The sequence below is a fragment of the Perna viridis genome, chromosome 14, assembly GCF_037379345.1.
Source record: "Perna viridis isolate PV_CMFRI_1.1 ecotype Kerala chromosome 14, ASM3737934v1, whole genome shotgun sequence".
In the NCBI taxonomy this organism is placed as follows: Eukaryota; Metazoa; Mollusca; class Bivalvia; order Mytilida; family Mytilidae; genus Perna; species Perna viridis.
In genome coordinates, this window is record NC_142458.1 from 15,694,133 (window position 1) to 15,709,593 (window position 15,461).

General features: G+C 31.3%; 1 protein-coding gene across 1 annotated transcript in view; it reads right to left on the minus strand.

Moving 5' to 3' along the window:
* Positions 1-15,461, minus strand: part of LOC148598369 (dual specificity tyrosine-phosphorylation-regulated kinase 4-like) — an 87,347-nt gene that overhangs the window by 70,942 nt on the left and 944 nt on the right. Inside the window, exons 2-4 of the mRNA XM_088560042.1 lie at positions 13,902-14,004; positions 3,714-3,791; positions 1,273-1,381 (exon numbers count right to left, since the gene is read on the minus strand). Coding sequence (XP_088416168.1) covers positions 1,273-1,381; positions 3,714-3,791; positions 13,902-13,936 — 222 coding nt within the window. The 5' untranslated portion in view covers positions 13,937-14,004. The remainder of the gene's footprint in view (positions 1-1,272; positions 1,382-3,713; positions 3,792-13,901; positions 14,005-15,461) is intronic.

Sequence of the window (15,461 nt, forward strand, 5' to 3'; positions counted from 1 at the left end):
TCACATGACACCTATGATACTTAACAATGGCCAAGTAACCAATGGAGCTTATAACCTGACATTTCATTGGACAATACTGATGGCAATTGTTTATTCAAGGCTTCATTAGGGATATTTTCAACCATCATATTAACTGAGTAACTGAAAACAGACAAGATAATCCTTGCATTAGAAATACAAGGCACAGCACAGTGATCACATATATCACAAAAAAGAACCATCTGTTATGGCTCATATTTTTGGCACATAGGGTGTAAAAAAGTGAGGAAATGTGACGGTCATCTTTTTAAGAGATACATGTGGTACTTGTTTTTGATATATCCCAATACAATGAGCAGAGCTAAAACCACCACAATGCTAGCATTTTACACTTTACACTAACATAATGTGTCAAAAACATTACAAAACAGCCAAATCTACTAATCTAAGGAAAATAAACTTACAAAATCTTTGTTTTAAACCTGCTACATACAGACAGACAGACAAAAGTCATTATTGTTATAATCAGGAAATTTGCAGTCGATCTGTTTGTTTTTCATTTAAAATTCAGCTTGAATTCTGATAAATGAAGATATCAGTTTTGAATCATCTAATGTAGATTTGTTTTTGATCATCTACATTATCAAGGCTTCAACATACTACCACAGTACTTCAATGGTCCTTGTTTTACATGAAATCAACACAAGATATTGAAACACGTGTGTACGATGGACATGATAAATGATGTACTGCCCCACTTATTTTCAAAACAAGGCAAAAGCAGATTTGATGCCACTATATGCTGTTTTCAGAAATGGTGGCGCCCTCTATGAGAAGCAAACAAAATATATTTTCTGACAGAATAAACAGGTACTTATACTCAATACAAATCAAAGTTCAGGTTATCTTTCACTCTTTATAGAAATGTTTGATCTTTTCAGTCATGCCACTATGCTTCACCCATAAAAAAGACCTGATTTCTCAAACTCGAGGAAGATAACCCAATCTTTAACCTTCACTCATGTAAAAACCTAATAGTGTTATCTACTGAGTTAAGTTCTCAACATATTTTGATTGATATGTAAAGATAGAAAGACAGACAGTTTATATTGTCCATTGTTTTGAGTTCAATACTTACAAATTCTATATGATATGTTGAAACTTATCTTTAGAATTCAGTACATATAAACTCTTTATTTTGTGTTAAAAATAAAGACAGACAGACAGACAGACATACAGACATACAGACATGACAGTCTTTTCTAATCTATAGAGTAAAATACATGTACTTACAAATTCTAAATTTTGAGTGACACCTAAAGGCACAATGAATGGTAGGTGTAAGGCTTTAGCTGGTTTGGTCTCTGGATCAGTTTTGGAACGCTCTTTCATTCTTCGTATTCTAAAGAAGAAAATCAAACATTGAGATTATTCTCTCTTTTTCAATTTTTGAAGTTAAAGGTCTATCTTATCAAATTCCTGAATAATTTACTAAAAAATAAATGAAACAAATAACGCTCTTCCCAAAATATGCACAAATTTTTGCAAGCCAAGGATCATAACAACAAACTCTGTAACTATGACCCAACATGTTACACTACCAATTTATGGCAAGTGCAGCTATGGTTTAGTGGACATGTGACTGGAAGCCGATATTTCAATATACAACAATTCAAATTATTATTATACAGATAGCAGTAATTCATCGAATGTTCCCAGTGTAAAAATGTTTCATAATTCACACTGTGAAATTCACTCTCACACACTCTCCCGCCAAAATGTCACAACATAAATATCCAACTGCATTAACAAAATTTAAAATTTATATTGAAAACAGCAACAAATAATGGAAGAAATGTATAAAATAAATGGGATACTCAATTGGTTATCATGAATAACCTAAATAGGACCACTCGTGCCAAGATTGCACTAAGATTTAACTCATGCGCGGAACAAGTTCCTCACACCCATTAAATATAGGCTTCTTTCTGCACTTGTGATCATATTTGGTTGTTCACTCTTTCCAATTAATTATCCTATTAACATCTTTATCAAATACCAGAAATAAATATTTTCTTTAGTCTTTTGTACAATAAACCATTTTCAAAAGAAGTTAAAAGTGATTTGTACACACCATTCAACAGATTCTATAATAACACTCAATGTTAAAAGTTAGCCATTTTCTGTTCAGTACACACAAAAAAAAATGTTAGTTTCAACCAGAGTTAAATCTAAAGGGAGAAATAAGTATAAACTTCTCCTTGTTTTGGCTAACTTCTCCCATTTTTATTTGACAGGGAAACATGTAATAGATAACATAAACAAGAATGTCAATATTGTTATTTTTCAAACCAATTTACCAGAACTTCTACTTGTCATCGATGTCTAGATTAGCCCCTTGCCCTTTAGTTCAATCATCTCCCTTATGTATTATCAGACAGTTATTATATTCTTCAATGCATATCTACATACACAATACTCTAACCTTTCTATAAAATTTCATCAATATCACTTGAGGGGTTTAATAGGAGTTGTGCTTATTAAGTTTTAACATTTAAAACCCCAAAGTTGGATAATCTCCCTTTGGAGTCTCCTGCCAGTAACTATATTCCTTCATGCATATCAACTTACAATGCCAACCTTCCTATAAAATTTGATCAAAATTCTTTAAGTGGTTTAGGAGGAGTTTTAGCATGTAAAACACTCTCGTGGAAGTATCTTCTTTGAGTGCTCCAACATTAACTAAAAGGTTACCACAAAATTTCATCAAAATCCCTTCAGCAGTTTAGGAATAGTTGTGCTTACAAGAAATGTGAACAGACAGATGGAGGGGGTGATTCCTAATACCCCCCCCCAAAAAAAAATAAAAAATAACTTAAATCTTATCAAAAATCATATTTTAGCTGGTCTTTTTGCCTAGGTATTGGGAATGTCACAAAAAAGTGCACTATACCGATCGGTAATAAAAAATTGACACAGGTATTTCCTTTTAAGGATGAAACAAATTCATTACAATAACGATGTATCATAATACTATGAATAAAACTTAAATAAAATAATTCATCATCTTTAAACCTGTTGAATATCTTTTTTTTCCCAAATTGAAGAAAATATATAGGAAAACAAGATGTTGTGTATCGTATCCTCACCCTTGTATCATTATACATATATTGTGAGGTAGGTGTATCATTACAGCCCTTTACTAGTATCCAAGTTAATTTTTTTATTTATTTGTGAAGTGTGAAAAATAGGTAGGACTGACTTAAAACTGTACAAAAAAATTCAATATTAACCAGTGTTTTCATTAGGAACAGGCTGGAAGCCAATTTGCATGCTTTAAGCACCTGTCTGGCTGGTTCAAGTGGAAAAAATTACATACCATTTAATTAAGAATTAACAAATTTGTCCTATCAAGTTTTTAATTGATGTTTTGGGAGAAAAAATAGTGAAAGATTTTTCTAACATTTGTAATAAGTAATGCACAAGCTTTTCTTTGGAGATTAGATACAGCAAACAATAACAAAATTAGAATTATTGCATTACATGTACATGCATAATGTTAAGCTGAAATCTCAACCTGAACATGTATGGTTAAACGTTGCCTTTCCAAAATGAATTTACAATGAAAAAATGGATAAATAAACCACCCAAACACGAACTGTACATGTATTATCAAGACAAATCCACTGCAAAAGTTAAACCATAAATACATGATTCCACAGTACTGAATATACCTAGTTTGTTCCCTGGCTATAGAAGCTCTGAGATAGTTTATTCCACCCTGAAGGATGAATCTATCCCTGCTGTACTGGCTGGCAGATAATAATTATTAATTATATAAAATTACATGTTCATAAACACACGGTATATATATATGCTTTCTTCACATATACACATGTTTACAGTGCACATCATATACTCATCTCAATGGATATAAGCTGCTGCTATACACGTGATGTTTCATGAATTGATGGAACACATTACTTCAAGCTTAAGCTATTTTCCATATAGGGGATAATTTTCACAGGGTGCTAATTATGGTGTTTATCTGTCTAAAAACACCAAAATATTAACTCTGAGCTTAGTTACTAAGCCAAAATTTGTATCGTCAAAATTTTCGGCATACTTTTTTCCTCAAAATTACCAAATTTTACACCCGCCAAAATAACCCGCTATCATACAGTAATATAGGCTACACCCATAAAGTAGACTACTTTTATTGATCACTGTGTGTCAAAATTACCAAATTTTACACCCGCCAAAATAACCCGCTATCATACAGTAATATAGGCTACACCCATAAAGTAGACTACTTTTATTGATCACTGTGTGTCAAAATTACCAAATTTTACACCCGCCAAAATAACCCACTATCATACAGTAATATAGGCTACACCCATAAAGTAGACTACTTTTATTGATCACTGTGTGTCAAAATTACCAAATTTTACACCCGCCAAAATAACCCGCTATCATACAGTAATATAGGCTACACCCATAAAGTAGACTAATTTTATTGATCACCGTGTGTCGCCTATTTACTATGTATATCTTAAACATTATAGAAATAAATTAGAAAAACATATAAAATGTATTAAAAGAATTGAATGTTTTAATTTTTCATGTTTTGCGTTGATTATAGTAGCACATTTTGACATGAAGCACACTTCATTGAAAATGTGCTATGATCAACTCTTTTACACACCAATCAAAAATCAAAAATGAAACATCCAATTCTTGAACAATATTCTTATATGCTTTAAAAAGGTTTTAAGACTACACAAGTGATGATAAATTAGCATAAAGGTAAGAGCATCATGTACAAGTGTGATCGTATAAGTCCAATATTTTCAAGGGTTCCAATTTACCTTTAAGAGTGCATTAATCTCCTGGACATTAAGCACTCTTAAGTCGTACATGCACAAAATCCTTAAGAAACTAATGGGACTTAATTATCTAAGCTTTGAGAAACGATGCCCTGGACTATTCCAGGTTTTGATTCAATGGTCCACTTGAAAAAATCAAAAGTCCACTTCAGATAAGTTAGTCAAAAGAGTTTGAAGGTCAGGGACACCTCAGGCTCTTATCTGAACCACTGAATTTGTGTATAGGGTGGCCATATACATGTACATCCTTATTTTACACTTTATTATAAATTAATATAGATGAATCATCCAATTTCTACATAAAAAGGTAAAAAACAAGTGAAAAACTACAGTTTCTATCATTTTTTGTTCTAATGCTTCAAAGGTCATTAGACCACAGCAATGGTAAAACAGTGATAAACATATGACAAATGTCATAGATGATGATATTGTTTTAAATGTCATTTATCAAATTGACCCAATTTACCTGATGTTTCCATAGAACTTTGCCCCAAAGTGGTTGTAATATTGTGCAACATATAGGTTATGTCTTTTCACAAACATGAAGAAACTTACTCCTATTAGAATCAAAATGATTCATGGAGATTCCATTCTCTCATTGTTTTACCGCTGGCTGGTCATTTATGTTATCATTTCACCATGCACTATCACTTGGAAGTAAAACAAGGTGGCATACACGGCCAGCCCATGGTAAAACAAAAATAAAATGAAGTCTCCATGAATTATTTCTTAATTTAAACATGCCATTGGAAACAATCATGGAATAATTTTAAATTATCTTAATTCTAAAGGTTATGGGACCATTAACATTACCAATGATGATATAAGATGAAAAGCAACCATGGTCAATGAAAATAGACCTAACTACACAAAATCTATATAGTTTTATTATTTTGGCTGTCATTTATTATAAACAGGCAAATATCCATTTAAAACATGACTCGTGTGAAATTTATGTGAACCAATAAACTTCATGTGAAATTCACAAGAACAAAATATGAAATTTATCAATTTCATACAATTTTCTCTTCATATGAGATATTTCTGTGAAATTCACAGGAAGGCGAGATAACATGAATTTCATATAAACTATATCATGAAATTTATTTGCCCATTTCAGGTGAAAGTCATATGAAAATAATATTAATATGAAATTCTTTTCCCTGTATATCTGTAGTTATTTTATATTCTCTCAATACTGAAGAGCTCATTTAGCAGAAAAATTAACCAATCAACAGGAACATCAAAACTATGCATAAACTTATGAACTGCAAACTTAACTCCATAAAATCTGACGAAATGGACCAAGTGCACTGGTTGGGTGAACTGATGTAAAAATGAATTTTATAAATACATGTATCAAGATTTTTATACAATCAACATTGTAATGTACCCTGTCAAGCTAAATTATAATAGAATATTATTCTATTAGAAACATTAATTAGAGAAACATGAAAAAAATATTAAAAAGATACAAAAAAAATATTTAACATCAGCATTATCAAAGTATCAAGTATCAATACAATCACCGGTATTTATTTTTATCCTCATCATTTAAATCTTCAAAATCTAACTTTTTATATTTATTTAATATTTTACATGCATAATTTGTAAATGAAATTCTATGTAAAAATGGAGTCAATCCCTGACATGCAACTTGTAAAGAGATCATACACTGTTGATTCATCAGGTGTGAGCCCTATAATACTGGTAAAGCTGTCCTTTTCTAACATATACACAACTATGTATGTTTTATTTTGTTTAAATAGACTAAGAATTCATCTCTTCAAAATTTTTAAATTTATACGTCTATTTTCAATAACCTCTGGAATGTACAAAACCATTTTGAAAATAAAAGTTATAATCACATACTGTAGTTGTGGTCCATTTCACCTCTTCAAAGAAAACATTTACCTGTTTACTTCTCAGTTTAATTACATACAAATTATTTATCCATTCAGCTGAAGAAAGTAAAGGTATTTATTGATAATGAACTCACTGTTACAGATCATTACCAAGATTAATGTCAGACCAGTCTAATGACCATAGCCTTAACTGTGGTCATCAGTCAGCTAGGTACAGGTCCAACTAAGAATAATGCAGAAGACTTTTTGTCAGCTTTCTTAATTGCATTAAGGCCATAAAACAATAATCTTCTTTCCTGTTACCAGCAAAAACTAGATATCATTGAGATGGGAGCCATCTCTGTGGGCCCCACTATCAATAACATATGGTAAATAAACCAAAGTTTTTGACATTGACCTTGGAAGTTGTACATGCATTATGACACACCCTCTGATGTTGGTTAATATACATGTCAAGTATACACTTTGAAATCATAACGGCTCTCAAGATATAGAGCGGACACAATCTTTACCACAGGACATGGGGTTGTCAACTGAAACCAAAGTTTTTGACCTTGATCTTTGACCTGGAAAGTTGTCCATATATTATGCACATCCTCTGGTGTTGGTTAATATATATGTTAAGTATAAAGTATGAAACCATAACGGTTCTCTAGATATAGAGCGGACACTAATTTGTTATGGACGGACGGATGGACGGACAGACTGATCAACATAGGGCGACCTGCCTAAGGCGGGGCCCTAAAATAGGGTAGATAGGTAGGGAAATCATTTTATTTTTCAAAAACATTTCTCATTGAGTGAATGGGGGAACAGTCTAGTCACTAGCAATGGTTGAGCCAAGATGGCCATAAAATGTTTAGAGTAGGCACCAAAAATAGGGAAGGTAGGGTAGCAGGAAACAGATATATTATTCTATTTGGAGGCATGGCCTTAGATGTATTTAGTACGTCCCATAGGCCAACTGGGTCCAGAAACACAAAAATTATGTAAATATATGCAAGTTAAATAGGACACTTAATATATTTTTAATTATTTAAAATTATTTTCCCAACATTAGTCCTTATTTACTTTTTTTTGCATGACTCTGAGGTGAACCTGTACTTGTTAAAATTTGACTGTTACAAGAACTTTGATCTTTATTAAGGTTACAGACCACCAATTCAACCAATGAGCATTTGGAACGTACGCAAAAATAGTCCTACGCAGAAATTACCCCTGTTCCTCATAGTGCTGTGAAAAAAGTTCTCATCTTATTTAAAAAATTTAAACAGTTCCTGAAAGGAAAAACATTTCTGTACATTTTATAGGTGCATTTTGCTTCTTGTGATGTGAAACCTAATCTCCATAATGGTTTCTAAATATACCCCTATCTTGTGAAAACACTGGGATTTCCCATGCTATTTATAGACCCTTCACTTCTGGTGACCAGTACTGCACTGCAAGTCTGCTAACCCCAAATGCCATTCTGAGGATTGTGAGCTGACATATGTAGAATCATGCTGATATATAGTCCTCTGCAGGTTAAACTTAAGGTAAAGTCCAGAGAAGCCATTGAATATTGTGAAATTAGCATAGAAGCCTATGGGAAGTGGAATTAGTGGTTTCTAGCCTTAAGCTGAAGCCATGGCAAAATGAAAAGTTTCTTGGAATAGCTTTAAACTACTTGAAGATCTTGTAAACTTTGCCATGAGAGGAATACACTACAAAAATCCTTCAAAATATGCATTTTTTTAAGTTATAGGTCCAAATTATGGAAAGTTGGTCTTTTTGGCTGATTTTTATGTCCTATCTTGTAAAAAGTGTAGAAAATTTAGTAAAAATATCAAATATTAAACTTTGAGGGCTACATTTACCCCAATATGGTGGTAATCAGCACTTGAAATCAAGTTTTGTGTAGATTTGAGCAACAATTTGGTTAGAAATGAGGAAAAACTCACTTTCATTACTGCAGTTAAGGATATATAAGCATTTCCTTATGGCAACATGGAAAATCCATTTTTGAGTACTTTTTTTGCTTTAGGTGCCCTTTACTGGTCATGTTTTATTGTGAAAACACTGTATTTACAAATTTAAAGTCAAATATATCACCTTTTGTGAAAATTTAAAGATTTAGGATTTTTGACATGTGATCAAGAAAAAGGGGGAGGAATGTCAGAAATAAATTTTCAAAAAAATAGACCAATTTTTCAGAAAATGATTACTTTTAAAGGCTATCTCTTTATTAATATTGTTAAAAAAAACAAGTCATGATTGATTTGTTTTATTTGAAAACTCAGAAAAAGTTCTTTGCAAATATTTAATGCATTTAAGTATGGTAGAATATTGTCACTTTTTTGCTTGCGCAACTTGGTTACCCTATATTTAAAAATCAAATATTTAAAAAAGTGCTTGTCACATTTCACTGAAACTTTGCAAATGCATTCAGTATGTGTATAGGAAAATACTTGAATAGTTATTTATTTTTTCTAAGACAGAAAGTGACTCTTTATTATTCATATTTAACGTAGAAAAAACCTGGTACTTTGAGTCAAAGACAATGCATCTACATTTTCATAATGTTGATCGATACTACATGTATTTCGATTCTATTATATTTTAGAACACTAGGGGGCGTCAAAAAGACACAAACGAACTTTCCTATCAAAAAAATCAAATTAACTTCTTCAATAGTAACTAAAGACTCCACATTCCATTATGAACATTTTTAACATATTTTAACTTATTGGCATACCATTTACACAGGATATGGGACACAAAATGTTGAACTTCATAATTTCATGGTAGGCAACAAAGCCTAAAACATATCTGCTGTATTGCACATGCCTTCCCCTCTAATTTCTGGTTTTCCAACTTTCTAATTTAGCCACACAACCATGCCTATCAGGCTAGTGAAAACTTACCTACAAATATATACTTATTAGGGAAAATTGCTGAAATTCATGACTCAACTAGTAACTGTAAAAAATCATTGAACAGATCTAGACTACAGCCCCCAATTCATCGGCTTTTGATTCAGCCATATTATTACCAAATAAAACCCTTATGAGAAAAATGAGGTTAAAGAAAAGTCCTGTTCACATTTAATAAAGTCTCAGTCAGTTTTAACATCAATCGAAATTCCAGTGCTGCCGTTTTATCACCCTGGTCCGTCATTTCAAAGCTAACAATAGTCAGACCTGATAAAAACTTATCAAAATAAAAGTAATCTGCTAAATCACTGATTATTGATATGCAAATACCTGGAGTGTCAAACAAGAGGAATCTTACTATATCGCAAAAGATAATTTTCTACCTGAGATCTGTCGTGAGACACGACTTTTGTAAAATCTCCCAGGAGAATCCTGTCTTGACACTTCTAACGTCTTTATTAAATTTTGAAATGATACATTTTTTTTCTCAAATTGACAATACAGTATGATGAATCATTACCACTCCAGAGTACAGGGTTCGGATAATCATATAAAAATTTTTGAGACCAAGTTATAGGCTATTAAAGTTTAAATTTTGAAATGTAAAAGTCTATTGGATCCATTGAGTTTATAGAGATAAAATAGACATGGTTCAATGCAGCTTTTTTTTAAAGTAGCTGTCTTTGTAAGAATCATGCAAAATCTGAAAAAAGGTGATACACCCTAAAAAAGACTACATATTTTTATTTTTGTAATTAAGTTGTTTTATGGGTCTATACTATGAAATGTGTAATTATTCATTCAAATCTGCCTGCTCTTAGAAGATAATCAACATTGAAAATCCAGTAGATTCTATTGTATTTGAGCGTCATTTACAGAGTTATCTCCCTTAATTTTGAAATCTACAGTGCTTTCTATAAAATTTTTATCTCCTAAGAGCACAGGTAATATGATAAACCACATGTTAATTTCTGTTTACTATGACATTTCAAACAAAATATCAAAAATTAAAACATGTAGGCTTTTTACCCATGAATCACATTTTGCATGATCCTTAGCTGGAGTGCTACTTAATTCAGCATTATTAACTCTAGCATTAAGGCAAAACTTAGTACATGTGTTTCCTATTATGCCTTTGAGAAAATAGGGTCAATAGGAAGGGAATTTTACTTTGTTTTTATTTGATTATTTTTTTACATTGAGTCTATAGGAGAAATGTTCTGACTTTAACAGCGTTTTTTTGAAAATTGACAACAACAAAAAAATTATGGTTCACTATTTTTAGCTGAAAAAAGGGTGGATAACCTGGTAGGGTATGCGGAAATACAGACTTTTTTTTAATTTGGCCTAATGAAATTTATTAATGTGTACATTAAAATGTGCCACGTTTCACATCCAATAAATATTTCCAGTTCTGATCTATGGTATAGCAGAATCAGAACAAGTGCATTGTATTTAGGTACATTTAAATAGTTACAGCCTATTGAATCATACTAAGACCTAAAGGACCTTTTTTCATTGTTCAAAGTCATGTCACTCAGAAAACAAGAACTTCCTCAAAAAGCTGGGATACTGCATCAATACTAACAAACTTTGTTGTGAGTCTGGAATTTTGTAAGCAGTTAATTTCTTTTCTGTACATGTACTGTAGAATCACACATGAAGGTGCAAACTATGTATACCCCTACTCATACAGCATGGGAACACCCCTACTCATACAGCATGGGAAAGCCAAACAAAAAAGGAATTAGATATATATACAATAACCAAAATCGCTAACATATACAATAATAGTAACTTTCTATTTTGATTCTTAGAATATCAGGTGGAATGTCTCGACGACCACATGAGGGCAAATTGAGGTGTTCCACATGCTATAGTCTGTATCAAAAAGGAAAGTAACTATAATTCTTTTTATTGGTAAACTAATAACTGTATTTTGATCATTTTAATGTACTTTTCATTAAAAAAATCCAGTAGTGTGACTACAGATAATTGGTGTGTTGCGTAATTTTCAATCAAAAAGAAGGTCTGTTGATATCGCAATCATTCCCAATGTTTTGACTGATATTTTCGAACTCTGGTCATGTAAGAGAGATACATGTAGAAGAATATCTATCAACAAGATCAAAGATAAAAAAGGACGATTTTTCAATAAAATCAATACCTATTCAAAGTTGATATTTTTATAAGAAATATTTCTTCTTTCATCCCATATAGTGAAAATGGCAATTTCCCACAAAACAGGAAGTTGACATCAGATGGACTTCAAAATCTGCCCAATCCATATATACATATCAAATTTGAAACCAATCCATCAATTGGGAGCCAATATACTGCAACAATTAAAATTCTGACAGACATCAAGTAATTCCAATATACATCTGGAATTCATAGAATCTAAATGATTATTGCAAAGTAATCATTAATACTCAAATTTGATTTTGATAATAGAAATTTATATTAACGTGATGGAAATATTAACATTTCTCAAACATGGTTTTTCCTTAATATAATGAGAATAAAAATACAATTTAAACATTCAATTCCAAAATGAAAAAAAAATTGCAATAATGAATACAAAAACAAAAAACAGTTTTATATGTGCAATAACTTGATTACTGTACAGCAAATCAGTAATTCTCTAAACAAATATGTCTACTTTAACAGACATCACACTGGGAAATTACATTTTCACTTATTTTTAGTGTCTTTCTTTGGGAATATCATGTTTTACAATACAAAAAAAATTATTATTGCATTAATATTTCAGTGTTCTAGGATTTTTCAAAAATTGAGGTTTCCTCGGGAAAAATCCATATAAAATCAACTTTCCCACAGTCAATGACTGCTTTCCTAACAAAACAAATCCTTACAGCATATGAAGTTTTCAACTTGCCATGGGAAAGTGTAACTAAGTACCTAACATTCCCTGACCCAAATTTCACTTGCCCCGCTTAACGGGAAATAGAAGTCCTAGAACACTGTATTTGTAAGGGAAGTATCTAATATTGCATGAGATTGCAGTAATTTGGGTTATACTAAGATATAATGAATAAATGGAGACTGAGAGCAAAATAACCCTTGTGATTAAATGTACAACATAGGTACACACCTCATAATGTGCATCAATTAACACACTATTCAATATGTCTCACAAAATACAAACGCCATGTGAATTCAAATTGAAATTCTGATGATACACAGAAACACATGGTACACTGTATACAATCCATTAAAAAATTATAAAATAAAGTTTAAAATTATCATTGCATTGAGGAGGTAGACCTAGGGTAAGGGACAAAACTCTTGAAATCAGTGATATGTTTGTATCATATTCAATTTCACCACAGCCTTTCAAGCTTTCCTTTAAAACAGAATGAAATCACTCCAAGTAACTTTGATGCTTACACAAGGTTGATGTAAAATGGTGAATACAAACGTTCCAATGATCTGTAGGAGTTGTGTCCCTAACCCAAGGTCTACCTTCTTAAACCCTCAAATGTGAAGATAATAAAAAGGTAAGATGATAATTTTATTTATGAACACCACAAATAGTTGTGTCCCTTACCCAAGGTCTACCTCCTTAAACCCTCAAATGTGAAGATAATAAAAAGGTAAGATGATAATTTTATTTATGAACACCACAAATTATCTAAAAATGTTCTGTAATATCAAAAAACAAGATGTCACAAAATGTGTGATACAGAATTTGCTTCATACACATGCTTACATGACTTGACGTGATAACTGCATATATAAATTGCACGACATATGCAGAAAAGGGAATTTTACACCTTTAAAGATGTGTAGTCCAAGGGTGTAGTAAATGAAGGTTTCCAGTTCTTGAAGAAAAATGGTCATACAAAAAAAAATTCATTATATGCATGTAAACTATTACAACAATGTACTTTTAGATCTAAAGGAACTGAGAAACACTCAGTGCTTTTAACTATTTATTTGATTAACCTTGCTAAATAATTGTTAAATTAGTACCTTACCATAAGCATAACAGGAGTCTTGAAGAATTTGTGATGCATCAAGCTTAAATTCAACTTAATCTTAAGTTGTGAAATAATGGACAACATTATTAGCGTAATAGTGTATTAGTATGTAACTTTTCTTCTGACCTATTTTTTTTTTTACAAACTTGCTAAAATTATCTATTGAGGAGAGAAATTTAAACTTTCCACCTATAAACAAGCTAATAACAAATCAATAGTATAGTTTTGAAAGTTATTTAAACATTTTTTCTTTACCTTTTGCGCCTTGGTTTTGTGGCCCGTGGATTCATTTTCCTCTCCTCTCCATTCCAATGCTACTCATTGATAAATATGTGATCTATTCCTCTAATACAATTCTCTGTCAAGAAAATACACAAAACATAAGTTACGCCTTAAAGATCATGTTCCATTAATTGCTCCCTCATTAATGCATTATTCCAACAATTTACAGGAGTAATTTAAAAACTGACATTGAGTGTCAGGTTTCCTAACTGAAGTGCTGTTAGTCGCAGGATGATAAAAACAGGTGGAAATCCATGTTAAGATTTTCTTATTGATTTCACGGACGTTTACCTTTTCCACTGCTCGCGTCAAAAGGATGATCATTATTTGTAAATATTGTTGAAGAAGTGATAACTAAAAATCAATGTTTAAAGTATAACTCCTTTAAGAAACTGGCAGAGATTCTCCAAGTCTGCCGGATCAAATACAACATGTTTGAAGACTTGAATGATAACTAAAAATCTATATTGGGTACATGTCTGTGTAAATATCTGGCAGGAAAGAATATATACCTTAAATATTTGCAATTCTTTTTACATCAAATGCTTAACACATCAAGAAACCATGCTTGGTACAAGTCAAAGAGCATAGATAGTATAATGAAGAAATTTGTTGTTGATTAATTATACAAAAATGTTCTACGTTTAGAAATGTTCTCCTCTACTTTAATAGGCAAGACTCACAAAAAATTACTGTTGCAGATGGTCTTTCTGATATTTCTTTATTTAGAATTTTTTTCTAAGTTGTAAATTACTGACCTCAAGAATTTCTGTCGTTTTTCACAAGTATTGTGCTGCTGAATGAGTACAAAGACAATGAATTTCTTAGTTGAGGAGAGCCAACAGAATTACCTAATCTATTTACAAAATAGTACTTGATGGACATGAAATACCTCTCAATAGTCAATCACTGTAATATATGATATAATTTAAATAAATTGTATATTTACAATGATAGAATTAAATCTACATTTTGTGTTGATTTAAGGGATTAAATTTCACATATTTACCAATGGCATTTAATCAACTTCATCGAATATTGAAGCAAATATTATCAAAGTAATCTCAATGCTGTAAATATATACATGTATTGACAAATGTCAGACAATGAATTTATGAATAAAATTGTTAAGCATTATAGCCCTGGAATAAAATCTTTATGTGCTTTTGGGAAATGCTTAAGTCATTAAAATGAACATAACAGAGAAAATCAACCATAGTACATGTACTGGGAATAAGCTAGAAATTGTCAGCTAAGGGGCCTAATTTTAAAAAAATATATATTTTTAGCGATACATGGCTACTTAACCTGTGTAAATAGCATAATAGATTCATCTGAAATTATTACTTTTTTTGGAGGCCTTGTTTAATTGCGCTTGGTCCTACATTGTATCCAAGCATAATAAAAATCTAATTAATTAAATGCCTCATTGAAGATCCAGTTGATTTTCTAGTCTATACAGTCCCAACTGTGAATCTTTTTTAACTTTTCAAACATGATTTGTATACTAAGCACATACTTAACACTATTGGT